This window comes from Acytostelium subglobosum (genome assembly GCF_000787575.1).
Source record: "Acytostelium subglobosum LB1 DNA, scaffold: scaffold12, whole genome shotgun sequence".
Classification (NCBI taxonomy): Eukaryota; Evosea; class Eumycetozoa; order Acytosteliales; family Acytosteliaceae; genus Acytostelium; species Acytostelium subglobosum.
The window spans coordinates 339530-357555 of NW_012236521.1; the positions used below are offsets into that span (position 1 = coordinate 339530).

General features: G+C 44.0%; 7 protein-coding genes across 7 annotated transcripts; 3 read left to right on the plus strand and 4 right to left on the minus strand.

The window, feature by feature from the left end:
- Positions 1–162: 162 nt before the first annotated feature.
- Positions 163–1478, minus strand: SAMD00019534_064200 (hypothetical protein; the record flags this gene model as incomplete). The annotated part of the gene is made up of 3 exons (XM_012898240.1): positions 163–289; positions 392–1212; positions 1320–1478. The coding sequence occupies 3 exons, from the start codon at positions 1476–1478 to the stop codon at positions 163–165; spliced, it is 1107 nt and encodes a 368-aa protein (XP_012753694.1).
- A 1531-nt stretch (positions 1479–3009) lies between these two features.
- Positions 3010–4703, plus strand: SAMD00019534_064210 (hypothetical protein; the record flags this gene model as incomplete). Its single annotated transcript, XM_012898241.1, has 7 exons — positions 3010–3072; positions 3145–3201; positions 3289–3579; positions 3649–3807; positions 3875–4096; positions 4161–4532; positions 4611–4703. 7 exons carry the CDS (start codon positions 3010–3012, stop codon positions 4701–4703), a joined length of 1257 nt encoding a protein of 418 aa, XP_012753695.1.
- Positions 4704–4810: 107 nt separating this feature from the next.
- Positions 4811–7355, minus strand: SAMD00019534_064220 (hypothetical protein; the record flags this gene model as incomplete). Its single annotated transcript, XM_012898242.1, has 7 exons — positions 4811–5338; positions 5408–5488; positions 5606–6190; positions 6260–6562; positions 6630–6771; positions 6834–6979; positions 7056–7355. 7 exons carry the CDS (start codon positions 7353–7355, stop codon positions 4811–4813), a joined length of 2085 nt encoding a protein of 694 aa, XP_012753696.1.
- Positions 7356–7884: 529 nt separating this feature from the next.
- SAMD00019534_064230 (hypothetical protein) lies at positions 7885–8973 on the minus strand (the record flags this gene model as incomplete). The annotated part of the gene is made up of 1 exon (XM_012898243.1): positions 7885–8973. The coding sequence occupies one exon, from the start codon at positions 8971–8973 to the stop codon at positions 7885–7887; it is 1089 nt and encodes a 362-aa protein (XP_012753697.1).
- Positions 8974–9024: 51 nt separating this feature from the next.
- SAMD00019534_064240 (hypothetical protein) lies at positions 9025–9588 on the minus strand (the record flags this gene model as incomplete). The annotated part of the gene is made up of 3 exons (XM_012898244.1): positions 9025–9203; positions 9276–9403; positions 9491–9588. The coding sequence occupies 3 exons, from the start codon at positions 9586–9588 to the stop codon at positions 9025–9027; spliced, it is 405 nt and encodes a 134-aa protein (XP_012753698.1).
- Positions 9589–9806: 218 nt separating this feature from the next.
- On the plus strand, positions 9807–10919 carry SAMD00019534_064250 (hypothetical protein; the record flags this gene model as incomplete). The annotated part of the gene is made up of 4 exons (XM_012898245.1): positions 9807–10155; positions 10217–10303; positions 10362–10494; positions 10577–10919. Coding segments are annotated over 4 exons (912 nt in total), but the record flags the coding sequence as incomplete, so codon positions are not given.
- A 1917-nt stretch (positions 10920–12836) lies between these two features.
- SAMD00019534_064260 (hypothetical protein) lies at positions 12837–17586 on the plus strand (the record flags this gene model as incomplete). Its single annotated transcript, XM_012898246.1, has 5 exons — positions 12837–13883; positions 13975–14444; positions 14527–15436; positions 15500–15739; positions 15802–17586. 5 exons carry the CDS (start codon positions 12837–12839, stop codon positions 17584–17586), a joined length of 4452 nt encoding a protein of 1483 aa, XP_012753700.1.
- Positions 17587–18026: the final 440 nt, after the last annotated feature.

Here is an 18026-nt window from a genome sequence, read left to right on the forward strand (position 1 = left end):
GAAAGAGTATGGAAATGGTTCAATAATAATAGGTGATGAATAGGTTTATTGTTGGATTATTAAGGTTGATGGTGTGTCTTGAGGGAGGAGAGGTTGGAGGAGAGGTTGATGAAGGGGACGGACAGTGATTGATTGTTTGATTGATTGAGGTTAAGGAATAACTTAAACAAACTTCAACTTGCTTCTGGTCTCCAGTGGCTTAACGTGCCAGATGACGATGTTGCCATCGAGGCCAGAGGTAGAGAAGTCAGAGACAACTCCTCCAGCTGATTTGTATGCATTGATGTTACTGTGTTGGTGGAAGAAGACAAAGATAGCGGGAGAAGAAGATGAGTATATTAGCATACATGATGATAAAGAACTGTATGAATGAATACTATCGACTACTTACGTGATACAGTTTTGGTGGACGTATGGAAGCTTGATGTCAACCTTTGACTCTCCAAGGTCAACCTTGTTCTGGAACATGGAACGGGCGCTGGAGGAGGCGGCAGAGGCAGTCTCGGTGGTCTTGTCCAACTCACCGTCCAATCTCCATTGACCGGCGTTGTTGGTGAAGAGGATTGGTGTGCAGTCGTGACCAACACCGACGATGGAGTTCTCGGTGACGAACAGGAGGTCGCGGAGTGGCAGGTTGCGGAGACGGAGCTTCTGCACAGTGGGTGGGTTGGAGGTGAGGTCGGCGACGGCGAGGGTCGAGTCGTGGCTGGAAAAGCCGAGACGGTTGCCGCTGGCGGACCAGCCGAGGGCGTGAACCCAACCGGCGCACTGGTCAAACTCAAAGATTGGCTGACCGAATGGGATCTCACCGTATGGGCGCTGGACCTGGCGTCCGTCGGCGTCCTTGACGTAGGCGTCAAACACACGCACCTTGAAGTCGCTGCTGGACGTGGCCAACAGCAAGTTGTTTGGGTGCCACTCGACCTTGAGCACGGTGGACTTATGTCTCTTGATGTGGTGCGATGCCCACCAGTCGTGCTCCTCCTCGAAGAAACAGATACAGACGAGCTTGGCACCCGAGGCGACGGCAAACTTGTTCTCCAATGGGCTCCACTTGACGTGGGTGGCGGCTCTGGTGATTCTGAGCAACACCAGCACTGGCTTCCACTGTCCATCAACAAAAGTCCACACGTAGGCGTTACGATCCTGTGACGAAGTGACGATTCTGTTTGTCTTTGGAGCCCAGTCAATGGCTGTTACGACTTGATCGTGCTATAATGTATTATGTTGAACAAACATGTTAGTTAGTCTCGACCATTCATTCATTCAATTCAATCAATCAATCAATCAATCAATGATTCAATCAATGAGATACATACCTCTGCAAGGATGTGCTCAACAACCCAGGAAGTGCCATTCTTTGCGTAGATGTGCACCTCGTTGCTGTTTGGGCAGACGGCGACTCTTGATCTGTCGGCGTTCCATGCATGGGCAGTGATGCATGTAGCCAAATGCTCCAATTCGAAAGCAGTAGACATGTCTTCTCTTCTTCTCTATTAAATAATATACAGTTGTTGTGCTGAATGAGTTATAATTACAAGTCTATACTGATATCTGTTTGATTGAATATGATTGATTGAATGAATAGTTAGTATACTTGAACATGAATATGAACATCGATCATTCATTCATATTCAATCATATTCACTTACAGATGATCTATTTAGTCTGATGCTTGGACAATGTCTATATCCGAGTATTCAATCTAAATTGTGTGTAGGAGTGAGTGTGTGTATGTGTATATATATGTATATGTAGTTAATAAATAGAGTTGTGATGATGACAATCCAAGACCTCTGAAGACTCCTCCTGTCTCATCCTCCAAAGCAAGCTATCATGCATTTTCTGGCCCCTCCTCTCTCCCAACCCACCCACCCACATCACACCAACACCTACCTAGTTCATTCACCTCAACACTTGGTGATGTCTTCAACATTCATTCATTCAGCTCTGCATGCAGAGGCAATAACATCCATCATGTAGAGAGAGGATCACAACACTAAAATAAATTAAAAACAAAATGAAATAATAAAAATATCCATTTCACACAAAGAATTGGCTTTCACTGATCACTCTGATGGCTTGCTCACACTCCAACCCATCAACCATCAAATTTTTCATTTAATGCTCTCATCACACTTTGGGTTTTGATTGTTGAATCACAACAGAACTTCAACAACAACATTAACAAAGATGTAAAGGTAAGATCACTTCACTTGCTCAATCAATCAATCATACTCCGTGAATGAACAAACAAACAATTGAGTCGGAATAAGTTGGAAGGAAGAGGGAGAGTTATACTACAATGATGAAACTTCATTCTTGCTGTAAGTCATAGACTTGTGGAGTTATGTTTCACAGCATAGCAACATAAAGACTATGATAATGAAATCAAATATAGAGAAGAAAGGGTTATCAATGTGGACATTCACGTGTTTACTGAGATATACACCCTTTCCTGATGTATTATTCTCTCCTCCTCTTCCTACCTCATCCTCAGTTTCATACTTACCTTCGTTTCTCGACTTCATTTCATTCCATTCCATTCTATATATTACTAACACTTACCATTCATTCCACTTGACCAGCTACCCAGTTATCAATCATATCAATCAATCAATCAATCCATGCATGGGTATTTCTTATCTTGTACTCATGAGCCTGCTTGTTCAGGTGGTTAACATTTGAAAGTTGTATCATGTCCAATTCATTGATCTGATCACACAGGTATCTAACCTCATAGATCAATGATCTTACTTGTTAAAATGTTTGATGGATGGTACATCCATTGTGTCCTGTCCCTCCCTTGAGGTCTAGCTGTAGCCATTGCCATCGCCACCTTGATGAACAAGAACAGCGCCACAAACAAAGCACACACGAAAATAAAATCTGAAGATCAGTGAACCCTTGCTCCGCCAATCTCAGTCTCAATCAATGACTTCTGAATCCTTTATTTAAACAGATATATAATATATACATACATTGATATAAAAGAAAGTAGACAGTAGGATGTCAGAAACAGCATCAAGTAGCAGTGGTGGCGGCAAAAGGATATTGAATCTCCCTGATATTGTATGATCATTCAATCAATCATTAACCAAGAATGATCAACTAACAAACTAACTTATGATGAACACTCTACAGGATACATCACAACCAGATTCATTCGAGACACCAGATGTCCCTGAACCCTTGATCATTGTATGTTGTTGAACATGACAACACCTGCACGACAGCACAGCACATCACATCAACATCCACTGACATGTTGATACATACATAATATAGGAGAAGCCAGAGTTGGTCAATGAGAACATTGAGAGAGTGTCTTTGGTACCAGCAAAGGCACACGCAAAGTTCTCAAACAGGAAGCTGAACAATGACGGTGAGGACTTCTCAGACTCAATCTACAAGAAGCCCGTCATCAGATCAAAGCCACAAAGGACCTTCAACAATCAGACAGTCTTTGACTTGCCATCTGACGATGCTGATCGCAAGGAAGAGACACCCTTCCAGAAGTTCCAGCGTCTCCAGTTCGAGGTCAAGTCACTACGCGATGAAGTGCAGATCATTGCAAATGTATGTATCGTGATCATGGATGCGTCGCATGTCATTGACGGATGACTAATGACTGACTGTTTGTTGTAGGCTGAGGGCGAGGTCGAGCCAGGTATCACAGGTGCTGAGTTGGCCCAACAATTGGGCGAGCTTCAAAGTCAACTCGGATTGTTGTTGGAGAATGACAAGCTTCGTCCCATCTTGGATGAGAACAGACAGATATTACATTATTCTCAATTGCTTGGAGGTGTAAGTGAATGAATGAATGATGATCAATGCAAGCGAACACTTACCTGACCCCCCTTGCTATCACTAGACCGATTCATCAAGGCAACTTCTTAATGGACTTCGATCATTCGCAGGTGAGTCTGGTGCCAATGCACAACAGCAACCTGCTGGCGGCTCATCATCCTCGCCCAACCATGTAAAATATGAACTGTACTACTCTGGCGACCAAGCCAAGTACCAGCAGCTCCAGAGACTGACAGACCTGGACAAGAGACTGGCCAACTTGGAGTCGCAAGTTGGAAACAAGACCGTAAGTTGTTGTGAATAAGTGTATCGTGGATGGGCAGTCTGCTGACATCATCATCACATGTTAGGAGTTGTCAATCCCATTGACTCAATCATTGGTGGAGATCAAGGATAAGCTGTCACTGTTGGATTCTACCAAGTTGGATGTACTGCAACAAAAGATGAAGGTGGCCATGAAGCAGATGGAGTCAATGAAGAGCCAGAGCGAGACAACCACCAAGTCACTGTCGACAAACGAGGCAAAGATCAACACCATCTACGAGTTGATGAATCGCTGGGACGTCATTGGACAACAGTTGCCATCGATCATCAACAGACTGTACACGCTGCGATCCCTCCACGAGGAGGGTCTGTCCTTCTCCAGCCATCTGAGCGAACTTGAGAAGGAGCAATCAAACATTGCATCACTCTTGAAGACCAACAGCAGTCTGATGAACAAGGTATGGCTTGGGGCATGATGGTGGATGGATGGGATGATGTGTTTGCATCGAATTGATACTAACCAATTGTTCCTCCAGATGGATGAGTCATTCAAGGGCAATATGGTCACGATCCAGAACAATGTTGAGTCACTTGAGAAGAGGATTAGCGAGCTCAACTTGAAGAAGTAGTTGGCGAGCGAGTGGAAACAGCGAATGACAACATAACATAAAATAACAACACAGCACAACAACCAACCAACAACCCAATCAAATGTATACACAGTTGTATGATCATATCAGCGATCTTTATCGAGCAACATCTTAAAGTATGCCTTCTTCTGATCAAGTGTTTCCAGACTTTTGGAGAGGGTGGCGTCGCGTCGTTCGAATAGCTGATGATCCAGGATGTTTCCATTGCTGCCATCAGTGGCACTGCTGCCACCACCACTCCGAACTATCATATTGCAATTGCACTGGGATATCAAATCGTTTGTTACTGTCGCCATCATCAATGCTGACTCTGCCAGTGATGAAGTATTGTTGTTGTTGTTGTTGTCATTTTCATTGTTGTCATTGTTGTGACTGTGATTGTGATTTGGATACTGAAGATATAATCTGGCCAATGATATTAGAACGTTTGTTGTCAGTTGGCTATGTGTAAAGTTGGTGTTCAAGATGTCTAGACACTCTTTGAACTTCTCCTTGGCCTCATTCGGTGATATTGATGCCTGGGTAATACCATCAAGGAACAATGATGTCGTCTTGAACAGCAGTTGTGGATGATTCTCCAACTGCGATAAGTAATCCCTGATGATCTTTTTGGCCTGGATTGAGTGATGGAGTGTTTGAGTGAGTGTTTGATCATTCACCGTGTTCCACGGGATATAACATACAGTTTCCATCTCGCCAGTGCTAATATTATAAATTGCCAGCCTGATGATTGACAATATCTGTACATCAAATCGTTTGGCTTTCTGTTTGATTCATTGATTGAGTGAATGTGAGTAGGTGAGTGAATGATTGAATGGAATGATTCCAATGCCTGCATGATTGGTTGACTGCCATCGCAATGTCGTTGCTTTATATCTTACATGAAGTGATATGTCAATGTGAGGCTTTGAAAGCTCTGGATGTCCAAGTGCTTGAAGATAAAGAGCGGAAAGAGTGTGGATTGCCGAGACACCAAAGTCAGTGAAGAGTAATGGATGGTTTTGAAATAGATAGACACAGTTCTGGAGCTCAATGAATGATGAGTCCAGATCGTAGTGTGTCAGGCGAATGTAGAACATGTTCTCGTGAACCATAAACTTGAGCCGCAGTATTGATCGGATCTCTGACATCTTGTCACTGTTGAGTTCGCCACGTGACTGAGCGTACACTATCGCAATCTCGCCGTCGATCAACTTGAGTGCGTTGGCCAGGCAACACAACGACTTTTGGAGCTCGCCAATCATTCTGGCATGGATGGCAAACATTAGATAACACACGACTGACATGTACTTGATGCCATGATGACCAAAGCTAAAGATGGGCAGTGGTGCTGAGACGTCCACCGATATCATGTCGACTAGATTGGTGAAGTACACTTGCATCTGCTCGAGCAGTGTGCCAGTTTGTTTGTAGTCGCCAACTCTCATCAAGAAGCTAACATTGATAAAGCAATAATATAATCGAAGCTGGATGGATGGATGGAGCGTCAGTTGAGTGAAGTAGTATCTACACTACATCGTTGAGAAAGTGCATACCTGTTCGAAAGATATAACGACATCGCGAATCATTAGGTCCATTCTCTTTGTTTGATTGGACTTGGAGGAGTTGAATATTTGTTGGAAGAATTGTGGATATTGAATTGAATTTACATTGACATTGCCATTGATGTTGCTATTGCCATTGCCATTGACACTGAGATTGATTGATTGTGACTTATATCTTTCGAGTTGATCGCCCATCAGTTTGATCATTGCGCTCACCTCAGTCAGATGTGTTGCGACTGATGTATAATCCCAGTACATCAATGAATAGTGAGTCTTGATCAACTTTACAAGTGACTACATGAAGTTGAATGATTAGTCAGTATGTGTTGCCATCGCAGTGAATGGACGAGTGAGGGCTTACATGACTAAAGTCATCATTTGAATCAGTGACCATCTTTAAAGCTTGATCCAATGTGCTATGTATCAACTTTGGTTGATTCTCAATGAAGAGTACATAAGTGTTCTTGATCAAGAAGTATAGTTTCCATCTCTGATTGTTCATTCTATACATTGATCAAAGGTGTGAGTAGCAATGAGTAATCAATCAATCAATCACGTGACTTACGATGAAGAATATGTAAGACCTTTCTTTATCCACTGCTTTGACAAGTTGATTGCATTGCCACTGATGAAGAAGTCAGTCAAGTATGATGATATCTTGCAGAGTAGCTCAAGTGAGTCCTCTGTTGAGTCTGTGTCGAGAAGTAACCTCTGTGTAGTGCATGATCAAGAGAGAGTTAGTCATTGAGTCACGTGATTGTACATTTGCGACTCGAGGGACACTCACAGCCTTCTCCAAGTGATACCTGGCCTCGTGATGATTGAATGTATATTGAAGCAGTAGTTCTGAGAGACGAACACGAGTAATGGCCTCTTCAATATTTGATAGTACAACTGTTTGAGTTATAATGCTGTTGTTGTTGTTATTGTTGTTGCTGACATTGACAAATGCATCGACCAATGATCTAACACCGCCGGCACCATCGCCGCCATTGATTGATTGATTGTTGTTCATTGTGGCATGTGATTCACCAAGTAATGCACATAAACATCTAACCGCATTGGTTATCTCTCCACATGCCACCATATGTTGAGATGTCGTCCAAAGTATATGTACAATACTTCTATTCCTATTGAGGTCATTCTCCATTCCTATCTCTGTATGTATATATATTATATGTATATGTTTGATTGTACAATGAAATGAATGAATGATGAATTAGATAATTTGAGGCAAGGGATACAACAGCACTTCCAAATTTGGAAAAGTAATCTTTGTTTAAGAAATAACCTTGGTGAACTTGGAGATTGACTCTCATTCTTTCTCACACCTCAACACCGACAACAGTTACTCTGACTAGGGCTGGACACGACGATTCAATGGTCAACAACTTGAGACCAAGTGGTAGTGAGTCAGGGCTTCAGATGGGAGCTGACAGTCTCACTCCTATATATAAAAGTTGGATAACTACATCAACGACAACACCAAACCAAGTAGATAATACAGTCCAACAGACTGTCATGTTCCCCTAACCCTAACCCTTACCTTGCCCTTACCCTGGCCCTCACCCCACCCATGTAGTAATTCAAGACACCAACATCAACAGCATCTTTGTTTATGAGACAGCTTTAAGCACTTTGGTGAACTTGGCTGTTGTGACATCGATGAATCCACTGTCCATCAGGCTTGGCATCATGATGAAGAACACTGTCTCTGATATCCTTCTAAGTTGTTCAGATCCTTTTTTAGGATCGATAGTTAGTCCGACTACTTGAATGGTCATGGGCAACAAGGGCAAGAAGTGGATGGCTGGCGTCGGTGAGAAATGGATCTGAAGCTTGCGAACTGATGGTGGAATTGTCCAGGGTACCGCATCACCTTCTTTGGCAGGCAACGTCAAATATACACCTTGTAGGAATAGGCTTGTTACTGATGTCGGGATGATTCCAGCGTCGAATGCATGATCGCCATATAAGTTGACCTCCTCCACTCCATTTGGAATCGGTCCATATGGTGATTGAAGATGAAATGCCCACAATGTGAGACGTCTAATTGATGATGGCAGACCTGAGAGATCTATCAGGCCATTGCCAGTGACGTCCGGGAATACTATACTTAGATCGCGGAGATTTGGGAATCTTGTAGAGGTGATGCTGGAGATATCACTCGTGCGCAATTTGAAGAATGTAAGGTCTTTGAGATGCTCAAAGATAATGTCTGGATTGAGTGTTTGGTATGACTCCAAAAGTAGTTTGATCAATGGTCTGTGGCTAATAATGCCAGTGCCGAATAGTTCGATGGATAGGTCAGTGAGGCTGTCTGGAAGCTTGCCAAGTGGTTGGGTGTGTCCGCCTTTGAGGTTGAGATGAGTGAGTGATCGAGGCAGTATCGTGTCATCCAAAACATGCTCGTAGGACGACTCAATGATCAACGACTTGAGGCCAAGTGGTAGTGAGCCAGGCTTAAGATGGGAGCTGTGTTGTCTCGTCAGTATGAGTGTTTCCAATGTACTTGGCAGTCCACCAGTTATGACACTATCATTATGATATTGGGCATAGCTGAGGTCCAGTCGTTTGAGACCCTCTGGCAATACCTTGTTGAAAGGGTTCACATGGTAGCCATACGATATCGTTAGACCGGTTAGGGTGGAGGGGAAGGTGTGGCGGCGCAGAGGTATTCTGCCTTTATCAGTTCCTTTGGCCATTGTAATAGTAGTAATTCTAACTATTGGTGGAAGTGGTGAGATGATTCCACGTCATATGTACGACACGTCAATGACTCCCTTGGCCACCAACCCTTCAAACAATGGGATGGCACTTATCCAGAACGATGATTGGAAGCATACAGTCTCACTCCTATCAATAAAAGTGATTGATCCAATGTTTGGCAATGCCAATATTTGCTCGATCATCTGTCCATCAGCCGCCAGTTGCCCTGATGTTTGAGTGATTGATGATCATTTTGAGTGAGATGACGATTGATTGATTGATTGATAACATTACTTACGAGTGAGGAATATATGGTCGTAGGTGTAGCGGTCGTGCGGACATTGTGTAGAGTTGAGTACTGCGATATTAAATGGCTTGTTATGTTTTGTCTGCTCCAAGATTAGTTGTTGATATGACTCTGTTGATCTTGTTGTAGATGGTTTGATATTATTGTTGATAAAGTTATCCAACTCAAAGTACATTGGCAATTGACTCTTATCCAATATAATATACTTTGTTCTATCATTATATAATCTCTTTGAGACCAATGATAACATGATACTGTCCAACAGATTGTCACTCAAATGAGTAACAATCTTCTTTATCAACATCAAAGATAGAGTATCCATTGCTAATGTGTTGTTATATAGTTTTGTTGTTATATATGTAGTTGTTGTAGCCAGTGAACATCATGTTCCCCTAACTCTAACCCTTACCCTTGCCCTAACCCTGGACTTCACCACAACAATATCTAGTCCCCAGGCCAAAGTTAAGGCTTCATTTCAATTCATTTCATTCGTTGAATTATTGTAATAATATCTGTATCACTATGGGTAACAAGGAGACAAAGATTGCTAACAAGGACAATGGTCATGATCAGCCACCAACAACATCAACGTCATCAACATCAGCAAAATCAACGACAACAACGTCTTTACCCAACTCTGCAACATCAACACCATCAGGAGCATCGATCCAATCACCAGTGATACCTACAAGGACACCAAAGTTGAATGCACCTTCAACATTATTGAACGATGAGAACATTGCCAAGCTATCAAGTAATCTACCATCTGATGAGTATCGTACTGAATGGTCATTGCTCTACTCCTCCACAAAGAATGGTCATAGCTTCAATCGTCTTTGTTCACATATAACTGAAAAGGGTTCAACATTGAGTAAGTACTCGTCTTGTTTGATTGATTCATTCGTTCATTAACCTAATCAAACATATAATAGTATTGATCAAGGATGATGGAGGACATGTGTTTGGTGGCTTTGCGGATGAGGTTTGGAAGACAAAGTTCCCAAAGTTCTACGGCAATGGTGAGTACTTGTACTAGCATGAGTGGGTAGGATGGTGCTGACCCTTTCACTCAAACAGAGAGATCCTTTGTGTTTAGACTTCAACCAACAATCGATGTGTTCAGGGCATCTGGAATAGACAGGAACTTCCAGTATCTCAATGAAGGAACAACAACATTATACAATGGTATTGGCATGGGTGGCATCCAACAGTGAGTAGTCGTGTGAATGAATCAAGGCTTCATCCACCTCAATGTATTAATACCCCCCTTCAATCAACCAATCAATCAATAGTCTGTTTGGTTGGGTCATCGATGACACGTTTGATTGTGGACATAGCAAGGTGTCTGAGGATGATGATGAAAGTGGACATGGAAAGAGTTCAACGTTTGGTAATCCATCACTGTCTCATTCAAAGGAGTTTAAGTGCGTTTATGTAGAGGTGTGGATGGTGAAGGAGCGTGTGTTGACAGAGGAGGAGATGGAGGAGCGAGCTCAACAAGAGGCCAGAAGGAAAAAGAGAGCAGGCAAGAGTGTTCTCGATGCAGAGGGCAATGCAGACAAGGTCATCGCTGGATACATGGGTCACAACTTCTCCAACTTCAATGAGGACATCAAGCAGGAGGCACCCAAGAAGTAATCCATTCATTCTTTTTGCACCCTGGTGATGGGCCACAATGATCATTAGTGACTCGCACACATTCTATGGAACAAGATCAACTCAGTTCATACCCTCTCATTCAAGTTTTTGGGAATGATCTTCGTCGCTCACTCATTCCAAGCTCATGATGCAAATGTCCGGACTGTCTGCCGGCAGGGCATTCATTCATTCGATCAATCGATCAATCATTGATTAATTTTTGGTCGAGGTAGTGCAATGCGATCGGATCCAAAGCGTCGGCGATTCAATTGGCCATATGTCCGGACACCTTCAATAAAGTGTCCGTCTCCACTGGACGTACATAACATGACATGTTTCAATTATCATGGTAACGGACAACACATTGCATTTCATTCATTCGTTCATTCATTATTTGATTGATCATCAACATCATTGTATGATCCATCGATGGAGTGCAGCAGCAGTAGTAGTGCCTTATGGATTAAGGGAAGTATGCACAGACAGTAGTAGTAGTGACAGTTCGCCAAGATCGACTACCATTTACCCTTACCAACCCCTCTACATACACTACCTCTACCTCTACCTCTAATCCAACCAACCCAACCCAACGTTTTAGTTGTAATAGACTACAAATGTTGATCAATGTCGATTGCATCTTTTAAGTTAATTGGCAATTAATCAAGAGATAGAGAGATTGAGAGAGTGAAGAGATAGAGATATAGAGGTACCGTGGTGTTTGGATGGAAGTGTGACTGCGATGCCAGTACCAAAGAGTAGTCTGTCAAGTTAATTTCCCATTCATCATCTCTATCTAGTAGTGTCTGTCCATTTGATCGATCCCCTGACTGAGCTGAGGTAAGTCCATCAACTCAACTCAACTCAACTCAACTCTCACTCACTCAACTTATAGTTAATCAACTTATATAGTAATTCATCACTCTCTGTCATATTATATCATCCGTTTCCAATGTTGTAGTTAGCAGTGGTATGTATCTCTGTTTGATTATATATATGTGTGATCACTGAGTGCACTCACTCAATCAGCTGATCACCCCCCATCTACTCACTTCACACATCGCACACACTAACACTCAAACATATATCCCGCTCGAGCAATCAGCTGATGTCGTTCATCCAACCCCTACACACACATACATATATGCACTATATGAATGAATGAATGGATTGAATGGACAATGCTTGTAGAGAGCACTTAAGTGTTGGCCAGTGATTGGACAGTGAGAGGGTTGGTTCTCCGCCATACATACAAGACATATTCCTAGTTGATGCCCATTAGTAATAATCTGCACCACCATCACCCTTCCTGTTGCCGCTGTTGCTTCTCTTGACAATCACATGACATCTGGCTTCCACACTCTCATGTTCAATCACCTCGCCACACTCATCTCACACAAGTTGGAATCCAGCTGTTGAGTGGATGGCGAGTGGCGGTGGTAGTGATAGTAGTAGTAGTGGTGGTAGTGGTGGTAGTAGTGGTGATGGTGATGGTAGTGATGGTGGTAGTGGACAGTGCATCATCATTCACTCAGACAGGCATCCGGTCAGTCAGTCAAGCAGGCAGGGTCTGGATTTAAAATTCAAATCCAACTGCAGCAGCCGCATGGTGGAAGGTGGAGGAAGAGGAGGGAGGAAGAAGTGGTGACGAGAAGTTGATCAGTCCAGTCCACTCCAGTCCACTCCATTACAGTCCACTTCACTCATACATCCAATATCCACACACAAACAAGCCAACAAGTAAGATCTTGCCATCCATCACCAATCCAGTCCACTCCACTCCACTCCAGTCCATTCCTCAACTCAAGGAACATCATCATCATACCATAATTTAGAGATATAGGTATACTTTCTTAGCTAGCTTGTAATCTCATCACACCATATTTAATCAATCAATCCATCAAACAACATAATATAATGGATACTGTTAGGATCAAAGATCAGCGTGTGCTGAATGATCTTCGCTCAGCTCAGAGTTATGCCACCAACCATAATAATAATCCACATAGTAGTAGCTCAAGTCGTTGTTGCGACCTGGACGACGAGGATCAGATGCATAACTTGACGATGGAACTCAATAAGTCGGGACAGGCTATCGGTGGCTCAGCATTCAACTTGCCATACTCAATCTCGACAACTTCCAATTTGCCCAAGTTCACAGTATGGGGCAAGCTGGAGAATAGCAAGTACTGCATCGACTTGACAATGACACGCACTATCTTGGGCAGGGGAGACGCCGCCGACTTCAAATTCCCCAGCGAGGCATTGGTCTCTAGCAAGCACTGTTCAATCACACTAGGCCTGGCCCAGCAACACGACACAACTCTGGCGCCAGAGTTGTTGGCTTTCATCACTGATCACAGCACCAATGGAACACTCTTGAGCAGACAGCCCATAGAGAGGAGACAACCCACACTGTTAAGGGACGGCGCCGAGATTTCCCTGCAGTCCGATCGCACCACCACAACATTTGTCTTTAGAAGTCTGCTCCAGACCCTCAGTGTACAGGACAAGTTGGAGATAATCGACAACCTGGAGCAGCAACAATCAATTGATGCTGATGATATTGTCACTGATCTATCTCAATCGGCATCATCAATCACATACTCTGGAGTTGACGGTTGTGCCATGGACAGCATCCCCTGCCAGTCTGGCTCCCGTCCAGAGTCATTCATCCAACTTCTTAAAGTCCAGCCAACACTGGCCAACATCAGATTGTTGGCAACTGAGGTCCGTCTTCAGTTTATGGGACTGCCACTGACGGCTAATCCTACTGGACCATCCCCATCACTAAACAAGAACGACCAATACTCGTGGATCAACCAATTCATCCATCTAGGCGGTATATCCGCCCTTCTGGATGTGGTCTCTGTCAACAACAAGAACGCGTCCAAGTCATCCGAGTCCAAGATGGACATCGACATCGAATGTATTAACACCCTCAAGATACTCATCAACTTTAATGTATGTAGTAGAACAGAGGCCAAATATTTTGTCAGTTTGCAATCAAAATATTAGCTCACTCAATCAATCAATCAATCTCTCATACATACAGATTGGAATGAAGGCCATACTTTCTGAGCCCAACAGCACATTTAGTGACATGTTCCTGGTGCTACTCAATCCCAAACATACTCCAACTCTCAAGACAGCACTGTTCTCAATGTGCTCCAATATATGTCTGGTGTCCGAACAGGGCCACAACTATGTGTTGCAGGCAATGGAGAGAATACAGATACTGAGGCGTGATAAACATCGATTCAAATGGTTGATGGAGTCTTTGGTCGAGGAGACGGACATCACGTACAAGGTCAGCTGCATGTCCTTTATCAACTCCACTTTGCAAGGTGCCATCAATGACTCTGTCAAGGAATCCCTAAAACAAGAATTCCTACAAATCCCCTTCCAGCGACTTTTCGAGTTGCTCCATCAAGAGAACTCGCCCAAGCTCAACGACCAGCTCAACACATTCTCCCAGCACTTTGGCAAGAGTCATGACCTCTGGTTCAAATCGATCAACCTAAAGTATGTTCATTCATCCCGTCATCATACCACCTCAAAGTCAGCCATACTAACATTTTGATCACTCAATCAATTATTTTTCCAGCGATCCTGTATCATTATGTATTGCAGTCCACAACCAATTGAAGGAAGAAAAGTTGGATGATAGCTTAACGTCAATTTTGAGAGAGTTGTTCACTATCTCATTCCCAGACAACGCCGCTGTATCAAGTAATAGCAATGGAAGTAGTCCAAATGGTGCCTCACAGCCAGTGGCAGTGGACCGCAGTGAGATGCTAAAGGTGTTGGCACAGTTCACCAAGTCATTGTCATCTATGCACCTCAACGCCACTGACCCAGTCAACTATGACAAGTCGATGAGCCGTCTGAGGCGTACCATCACTTCATTGCAAGAGGAGAGCATCAACTCGAGTCCCAAGCCAACAACATCATCAATGTCATCGCAAGAGAACTCATTCTGCAGTTCGCCATCATTCTCCCCTTCTCCGCCACCCCCACCTCCCCCTCCCATGGCCCCGCCACCTCCACCTCCTCCCGGCACAGACGCCAAGGGTGCCAACAAAGAGAAACTTCCTTCCAACGTCCAGATGAAGCAGTTGTTCTGGTCCAAGATCCCTTCCTCCAAGGTCAAGAAGACTGTCTGGGACAAGTGTGATGAGGCCAAGCACATCGACTTTAGCAAGTCAAAGTTGGACGAGTTGTTCAGTTGCAAGAAGATGATATCAAAGAATGGCTCGCAGCTCAATATGAAGGAGGAGAAGATATCGATCGTGGACATAAGACGCTCGAACAACATTGGTATCCTAATATCAAAGTACAAGATCACATCAAACTGGATTGTGGACACCATGTTATCGATGGACGAGAAGCAACTCAGCAAGGAGATTGTCTTGGTATTGGTCAAGTGTGTGCCAACCAGCGAGGAAGAGGGACTGCTCAAGAACTATCAAGGCAACAAGAACATGATCTCCCCAGTCGATCAATTCCTGCTTGAGGTATGTTCACATTCAATCAATCACTAAATCGATCAAACAACTTACTAACTTGGAAACACATAGACTCTCAAGGTGCCAAAGATTAGAGAGAGACTGAACTGCCTCCAGTTCAAGCAACAGTATGACTCAGTTATCGATGATGTTATGATTGGGTCAAAGTACATTGAGACCACCAGTTTGGCCCTGCTCAAGTGTTCGCCACTCAGACAACTGCTTCACCTCATTCTAAAGATTGGCAATTATCTCAACACTGGAACAAACAGAGGAAATGCTGATGGATACAAACTGAGTTGTCTCCTGACTGTACGTACACGAACGCATACTCCCCAAGACCATTCCATATTACTAACATTCAATCAATCCAGCTTTCCACTACCAAGTCATTCAACAACAAGACAACATTGTTACATCATATTGCACAGATTATCTCTGATAAGCATCCAAACCTTTTGATCACCTCAGAGTCAATACCATCTTTGGAGCCAGCCAGCAGAGTGCAATGGAAGGAGCTGCTTGGTCATATTGAATCCTTGAAGCAGGGCATGGCATCAGTCCAGAACGAGGTTGAGTCACAACTGGTCCAATATGGAGTCGATCCATTCACGTCCAAGATGAAGAACTTCATCATTGCCAAGCAGACGCAGCTTGAGGACGTTGTAAAGTACACCAAGAAGGTGGAGGAGTCGTTCGATAACTTGATGAAGTATTACCTCGAGGAGTACCAGGCGCCCGAGGAGTTCTTCTCCCTGTTGAACAACTTCTTCACCAATCTGAACAAGGCGCATCGTGACAACCAGAGAGAGACGGCCATGGCCAACAAGTCTGCAATGACCAAAACGATCAGGAGACATCCAACTGTCAACACGTCCAAGAACAAGAAGTCGGTGGCTGACAAGCCCAATGGTGGAGAGAACGAGTCCAAGTTCAATCTGTTCAGCAAGATTAAGAACAAGGACAAGCCAGTGTCAAAGAGTAGCAATGATTTGAAGAACTTCAAGTCTGAGCTGAAGGACAAGGTACACATGGCCGATCTGAGGAGCTCAGCGCCACCTGGCTCATTGGGCAAGGCCAGGAAGGACCCTGTTTCAGCCCCACTGAAGGACTTGAAGAAGTTGAGCGATCTTAGCGCATCTCCAACCAACTCATTCAAGTTTAAGCAACAGCTCTCTCAGACTCCATTCGAGGTGGAGGACTTGCAGGCTCCATCAGACCAGGGTAGCAATATCAAGAACATCAAGGAGCGACTCTTCAGGCAATCCGGAGGTCTCGAGTTCCCCCTCCCAACCATCGAGGTGGTCAAGCCCAGTGCCCCAGCCTCCACTACTCCATCTTCAGCACCGACCACCATCAAGGTGAGCAGGCAGCAATCCAGGTCAAAGTTATCCGCCACGATCAAGCAGAAGAACACTCCATCGCCAAACTCTACCACCAGGTTAGCACCGCCATCCCCAATCTCCAAGACTCCATCAGCATCCTCTTTGTTTGAGCAGGTCAAACCGCCATCACCATGGACCCAGAACAGATTGAAGAACAGAGGTGGCCACAAAAACACCAATCTTCCACACATCAAGTCCATCGAGGACAAGAAGTCATTCTGGACCAACAACTCCTATCCCAACGTACAGATGTCCAACACGAGCTACAATCACAGTGTCAACACCAGCACCACCACAGATATCTCAACTTGCCAACGAAGGAAGACTCCCAGCGAGCAGTTCAATTCTTCCCCGGTGCCCGTGACTCCATTGCCAGACATGTTGCCAGAGTTCAACAGGATGTCATCCAACCCAACCGCTCGGCCATCAATATCTGTCCCCTCTCTAGTCTCTCCAACCAGGGTCAATCAGCAAGGCACAAGGTCTGTGCCCCAGATTCCACAACTCAAGAAGTCCATCACTTCGCCAACCTTTGGCGAGCCCGAGGCACGCCCATATGAACGATCCATGTCGTCACAAGTCAACTCCTTTGAACCACTGGATGCGCCACGCTCCAGCAATGGCAGACCTACCAAGGCATTGACCAAGGAGAAGGCCAAGAAGTTGCTAAAGAACATCAAGAACATATTCACACTGAAGAGGACGCCTCAATCAAAGAAGGAACATGCCAACGAGCCAGAACCAATGGCAACGACACTTGTGATTGCTCAATAAACTCATCCCCTCCCTGTATAGTATTGTATTGTAATACCAGAGACTTGGTTCTATTTTATCAGTAACTGTAGACTGTTCCAACCGTGTTGGAAGAAGCAAAGTTTATTCCTACATAGATATTTATGATTATGTATAATAATGATGACCATAATGTCATGTCTTCTATCTGTTTGTTTGTGCCTCCTAATGGACCATTTGCTGATGTCCATTAGCATCCACATCAATAACTTGCTGATGGCATTATACAAGGTAGCCAACAACACAAGGAATAACTGAGTAGAGTGGACGGCATTGAATGATTGATTGATTGGTCGGTCAGCTAGCAATGGGCAAGTGCTCCACCTATTTGATAATGTATGACCATGATTGATAAATGTATAATTATATATAAATATATATGAACAATGCCAAAGAAGATGATGATTGGAGTGAAGATTGTG